General features: G+C 33.6%; 1 protein-coding gene across 1 annotated transcript; it reads left to right on the forward strand.

The window, feature by feature from the left end:
• The first annotated feature begins 569 nt into the window (after positions 1-569).
• LOC111617556 (carbonic anhydrase 6-like) lies at positions 570-5,846 on the forward strand. The gene is made up of 3 exons (XM_023358836.1): positions 570-720; positions 5,445-5,501; positions 5,648-5,846. Exons 1-3 carry the CDS (start codon positions 675-677, stop codon positions 5,821-5,823), a joined length of 279 nt encoding a protein of 92 aa, XP_023214604.1. The 5' UTR covers positions 570-674; the 3' UTR covers positions 5,824-5,846.
• Positions 5,847-6,878: the final 1,032 nt, after the last annotated feature.

Below are 6,878 nucleotides of genomic sequence, written 5' to 3' on the forward strand. Positions count from 1 at the left end.
AAACACTAAGCGCGTTTGTACACGTTATCATAAAGACAATTTCGAAAAATAACGAACACCATAAATTACGTAAATTAAAATATAAATATTGAACTTAACGTTGCCAAAGTGTGGCCAACCCGTTGGTCAGGCACGAACCCACGACCGGTATTCAGTGGTCTTATCTGTTCGGCCATTGGTGGGCCCTTTAGTGGCGCATTCAGGATTTAATCTCGGGGAGGCTGAGTTGAACGGATGAAAAATTTTAATGCGAATTCAATAAAATTCATTAGGTGATTATAAAAATTTTTTAAAGAATGAAATCCAGTTTTGTTTTTAGAAAGCTCTTTAATTACTTTCAGTCGTGGTCACACAGATGCGCCGTTGCTTATCTTTATACTTTAAAAGCGATAGATTATCGGAATTTATTGGCTCCCGGCGTGAAAGCGTGTTAAAATATCAGAGTTTGAGATGGTAAGTTACTTTTACAACGAACATTTAAATAATAATGGATTAACTTTTATTTTGGTTTACGCGATCGATCGAGGAAGAGTGGCGTCATGTGTTTATCTCCACAAAGTATCATACGTCATGCCCTCGCCACACCTAAATACATTCGATTCGTCGACGATGTCAGCAACACACTTCTCGTTCAGGTTTTAAATTAGCGGTTCATAACATTAAATGCGTGACTGATGCTCGACTTATTTATAGCTTTCTTCCTCCTCTTCCTTTCGAGGGGTGAGTAATTATTTACCAAATTTACTCGATTTTAGTTTTTTCTTCCACTTTTCGTATTATTTATTATCTCTTCTTTTTAAAAACAACAAAATTATAAGATTTAATTAATATCAGTTTCACTATTTGATTGCTTAAATGCTTGTCAGGAGAGAAAATACCTCTTTACGACTAAAAATAGATACAACACTGCTCTACTACTACGAATTCTCCCATCCAACTCGTCCTTGAAGTTCTGTGTGATCGATATGTTCATTACGTACGAATAAAAACAATTTTTAACAAACAAACAAATGAAAAAATACAATTTAAAAACTAAAATATGGAGAAATGATCAATGAGATCATCTCAAAAACCTAATCCTTTTCGGATTGTTCCCACCAGTGACCGAGTGAATAAAACCCCCGAATACCGGTGATTGGTTTGCGGGTTCGAACCCGACAAACGGGCCGAACACCGGGAGTTTGCCGGGTTTCTTCGCGTGTCTAACACTTAAATAAGAGAGATTTCCATTGAAAGTCCACACGAGGGGCATCCTCACTTGGCAGATGGCCAAAATGCATGCGCCCATTAATTCAATCCAATTTCTTTCCAATTCATTCTTTTCAAGGAAGTTTTTATTTGTTAGAATTATTTAAAATGGAAAGTTATATACAATCAAACATGTCTACAGTTACAACTTCGAGAATAAAATGCTTTAGCTGAGACTTTAGAAAACAAGTGATTTTTATAGAGAAAACTAAAATTTAAAAAAATCAAATGCAGTTTGATAATAATCAGAATAATATTTAATACACATTAAATTACACGAAACTAAATTTAATTAAAAATAAATGAAAAATTAATTACTGAAAAAAAAAACCATTTGCTTTAAAGAACAAATGCAATTTCAGTATTTTGAATTGTTTTTTTTTTATTTTATATAAAGATAAAAGATATTTTAATCTTTTGGTTGTTGCTAGATATAATATTTTTAGAGCTTTTACTGCTTCAAAATTATTGTTCTATCAATCCAATTAATTGTAAACAATGCTATCATATCAAAGTAATTAAACTGTGTGGCGAATTAACACTTTTTGGCGATAACTATGAGAAAATATAAAAGTTATTTATTTGACATAAGGCAACGTAGCACATAGGCGATTTGCCAAGGGATGCGCCTTCCGGGAGGATACTTTCTATGGGAAATTAGCTTATATTTATATGTTAGACATGTCAGGAAGGCCCGAAAAGCTATGTGGCCAAGCCATTGGTCAGGCGAGTTCTACTAGTGCTTGGTAGTTCCATCCGGGCAATGGTGAATCTTGCTTAAAACTACAATTAAAAAGAAAAAAAGCGTTTTTGGATGCTCAGCAAATTTTCACTAATCATGAAGTGCATTAATTGCAAACTTTGTTTCCGAAACCATTCAAACAATGATCTAGTTTTTGTGTATAAGACTTGTGTATAAGGGCTTGCCATTATCATATACACAACATGAAACTCAATTTTTGTTTTGTATTTATCAATGTTTCCCTTCAATTATAAGTAGACTATGCATGTAATTGATAGTATCGAAGTTTTTTTTAGAATGGCATATACGAAAACCATTTTTTACTTGAACACAAGGACTTTTTAAAATTACACTCATCGTAAATCCAGTCCACAAAAGGGGTGAGGGACGGGGCTCGATATACTGGAAACACCCGTGAAAATATTCGTTAAAATAAATAATAAAACAACCATTAACAATATAAAGGTTGACGACAAGGAGACAGGAAATTTAATTTTTAATAAAGTAATTGATATGTTTTAAATCAGACAACGGTATTAGTTGTAACTATTTGTCTTTAAATGGTAGTTAGTTAATAAAATATACAGTAGAACCTCGAAAACTCGCCCTAATGTGGACCGAAGGGTGGCCGAGTTTGTGAAAATGCCGGGTTATCGGGAATGGGGTTAAAAAAAAATAAGTACGAGTGTTTCCTCAGAAAATACTGTACTGTACTTGTATGTATTGTTTACTTGAGAATATAACAGAGAATAAACTGCCCAAATACCCTTAAACAAAGGAAAAGTACGTCCTTTATGAAGGCATAGAGCCTTTACTACATGAAAATGAAAATTAATGAATACACTGTGTACAGTAATTTACCTGATAAGACACACCTCAGAAAAATACTTTATGAGAGGTTTTATACTTTTATAAAGCTGTCTATAATGAAAATTAATTAACTAAGGATTTTTTTGCCCTGCCAAGGTGTGGCCGAGTTATCCGGAGTGCCGGGTTATCGAGAGCCGAGTTTTCGAGGTTCTACTGTATAACTATTTAACTATATATAACTATAATCCTTAACACTGTCAATGTTTTTTGAGTTGATATAACTGCATTGTGTTGTTTGATTGTTAAAAGAATATCACCATTGTTACTTGTCACCTTCAGGCCTTTGTGTTAGAAATACCATTTATACAACGTAATTTTCGAACAAGAACATTAATGCCCATCAGATTAATATACAAATGCAGATAGGACGATAGAATATGTTAGTAGTAATACCTTAAGAGAAGAAAAATAACTTTGTTAATTTTTTTGGTAAGAAGTAATAAAAGTCATCGGAAAATACTATCTAATCAATCAATTGATTTTATTAGTAATGTATTTGCATCGGGTGTGCATAACTGTAATGTTGAAAAAGAAAGAAAATCAGAACTGAACTCGAACCGAAATTGTAAGTGTTGACATCTACACATTAACCGCATCGAAACATATTACATGATTTGATACGGTTTACAAACTTTAAAAAATGGATAAATTAAAAGTTTTTATAAAAGTGATAAAACAGTTCATATAATTTTCCATCATAAACAATTCGATTTTATACCAAAAGAGCGAAACGATTCGAAATTATCGACATCAATTCAATTCATTTGAAAGAAAAAAGTTTGATTTTTTGAACTCGCCATTAAACTTAAATTATTTTATCGATTATTAAATTACTGATCTTTTGTGAAATTATACATTACAATTGATTTGTATACACAGGCTACATATATTCGGGGCAAGAATGATCAGTATCAGTAAATTCTAATTTTGAGATAATTAACGCAACGTTTACACAATATTTCCATTTGTTTGGGAGGCTGCACAAATTTGAATTGGTTCTGTATTGCATTAGATATAGCAGCTGCTTTTAAGTAAACTCCATGTGCTAAAGGCTATAACACCGAAACCGGACTTGGATCATTCTTGCTCTGAGGGCCCACCAGTGACCGAGTGGATAAAACCACCGAACACTGGTAGTGAGTTCGCCCCTTCCCAACGGACTGTTTTCCGGGTTTTCTTAACGTTAGTAACACCTAAATAGAGGCCAGTTTCCCGTAAAGGGCCTCTCGGGAGGCATTCTTCCTTCGGCAGATCATCTATGTATCGCGTTGCCGTAAACCAATAAATCCAACAAATCTTGCTCTGAGATCACCATATATATATGTGTATGTGAGCCCGGTAAAAAAATAAAAAAAAATAAATTATCGCAAGTTATAACGGAAATAGATCGGAAGTCGAATCTTGCACATCGACAAGGTAGGAAGGAAGAAAATCAAGTCATCGTCCGTTTATTAATTAGTCAACGTGCGCGTGCTAATTAGTCGGCATAATGAGTGAACGACCTGTTGGCTCAGTGCCAACGACGATCGTATAAAAACGATCGTCACGTGAAGTTCAGGGCGTCGACCCCTCAGTGCCACCGTCCCTCCGCGCGATCATCAGGAAGGTCCGAGTACAGTGTCTCCCGTCCCGGTCTGAGGAGAAGCCGGTAGAAGACATAAGCTTGTGACAGCCAGCCAGCTTCCATAATCCAGAATGATCGTCGCATACCGTCATCCAACATAAGGTATACCTGACCGCCAATATAACTCTCTCACTCTAGAGCCTTTGTAAACTCTCTCCCGCGGCATAGTGAATAGTTAGATCGCTATTATAGATAGATTTGTGTTATCCACATTTAAGCATTAAGTCTGTAACTTCCTTATGTATACTCCTGTAAATTAACTTTAGTTATAGAATAAACCTTTATTTTGTTATTTGTTAAACCTGTCTCACATCTATCAGAGGAAACCTGTCGACTTACCGACGCACTCCCCACTCGATTTGCCCTCCTAGCCATCCAACGATTCCGAGATCGGGCTTTACCAATTATTCCGAGATCGGGCAGATTATTAATACGTAAAGGTAAAGTTTTCACCATAGCCCTTTCTCTTGTTACAAGTATGCATAAAAATTTAAATGCATAAAGGAAGCATTCGTGTGCAAATTCTTACCATTATATATGAAGACATTTTTAAATGGATTCTATACATTATTATTATATGTAAGCTCGAGGTAACAGTTTTCATGTAGTGATTACGTTATCTATAATCTCCTATATGTTTCACTCAACGAGAGAATCTCGATATATTTTCAATAGTCTCTTTGAAAATTAAATAATAAATAGAACTTGTAATTACTTCACTATTATTATTATTATTATAAGCTTCACAACTTTTCAAACATTCGATAAATATTTTTGCTTGATTTTATTTATTGCAACTTTTACTTATACTTTACTTTTACTTGATTACTTATTACGTTTTATTTATTTATTTTTCATATATTCTGAAGCATTATTTTAATTAATTTAGTAATATTCAACGAAACAACCTATCGTTATTCTTTATCATTGTTAAAATTATTATAAAAATTATTTCTTTAGGAATCGAGGCAAATCAAAACGACAGCGAACCGTTCTGGGATTACGGTGATGTTGCAGGTAAGATTGTAATCGCGTGTTTCGAATTTATCAAATTTGAATAAGTTAAAAACTAGAGATTTAAAAAATTCTATAATTGTTAAAAATGTATTTTCAGGCCAATTATTATTATAAATTATAAATGTTTTTACTCCCCCCAAAAAAAGGTCCAGAAAAATGGAGAGCGCTCTATCCTTCTTGCAACGGTAGTAGACAATCACCAATTGACTTACTCAGAAGTGAAATTGTGACAGCTACTTCTTACGAAAGAATTAATTTTTTTGGATACAAAACAGTGGTAAAAAATGCTTACTTAGAAAATAATGGGCACACAGGTAAGTGAAATTATACTGGAAAATTTTTTAATTTGCATAATATGATCTCGTATCAATAATAAGATATTTAAGCTTCATATATATATAATATATACTGTCCTACTTGTTTAGCATTCTATGGTAAAAGTTTGAATTTTATACCTTCCTTTTAAATCGACAGGGAGGTCTCATTATAATACAAATAATAGCAATTAAATTATTACTACATATATAATGTAAAAAAGCCTCTGGGACTATTTTTCGAAGAATTTCCATTAACCTAATTATTTAAAAAAAAATAATATGGTTAATAAATTTTACATAAATATTACGTGAGAGAACAAATTCACAAGCCAAAATTTTAATTAATACCTTGTTATCGGGTTATAATAAATCTAACTATAATTGAATGGCTTGGATGCAGAAAAAAGGCGATAAGCCATACGAAGAATTTAAGAAATGTTGCATTTAAATCTTTATTAAAATATTTCTTAAATACTTACGATCGTTTGGCATTATTACACAAATATGTAATATCTACATATATAAAATTGCTTGTCCTGACTGACTCATTCATTCACTCACTGATTCATCATCGCCCAGAGCAAACCGCTGAACCTAAAGTGGTGAAATTTGGTACACAGTTAGGGTACGTCATGAAAACGCACACTAAGAAGGGATTTTTCGAAATTCCCCCGCGGGGGAGAGGAAGATTAAGGCTTAACCGGAAAAACGGCTTCTACTGTACTATTTTAGATGCAATTTTTTGTTTTTATATGCGTGTTAGTAGGGTATGCCATGGTAATGCACACTAAGAAGGGATTTTTCGAAATTCCCCCGCGGTGGAAAGAGGGGGAGGATTAAGTCTTAACCGGAAGAACGGCTTCTACTGTACTATTTAGATGCGATTTTTTGTTTTTATATGCGTTTTAGTAGGGTATGACATGGTAATGCACACTAAGAAGGGATTTTTCGAAATTCCCCCGCGGTGGAAAGAGGGGGAGGATTAAGTCTTAACCGGAAGAACGGCTTCTACTGTACTATTTAGATGCGATTTTTTGTTTTTATATGCGTTTTAGTAGGG

This window comes from Centruroides sculpturatus, unplaced genomic scaffold (assembly GCF_000671375.1).
Source record: "Centruroides sculpturatus isolate CEXI.00-Female unplaced genomic scaffold, Cexi_2.0 scaffold2252, whole genome shotgun sequence".
Lineage (NCBI taxonomy): Eukaryota > Metazoa > Arthropoda > Arachnida > Scorpiones > Buthidae > Centruroides > Centruroides sculpturatus.

Excerpts from the sequence above, each read along its gene's own strand:
- LOC111617556 (XM_023358836.1), top strand. The coding sequence starts at position 675 with ATGCTCGACTTATTTATAGCTTTCTTCCTCCTCTTCCTTTCGAGGG. Across the intron at positions 721-5,444 it reads CCTCCTCTTCCTTTCGAGGG|GAATCGAGGCAAATCAAAAC; the intron begins GTGAGTAATTAT and ends TTATTTCTTTAG. Across the intron at positions 5,502-5,647 it reads GGATTACGGTGATGTTGCAG|GTCCAGAAAAATGGAGAGCG; the intron begins GTAAGATTGTAA and ends CCCCAAAAAAAG.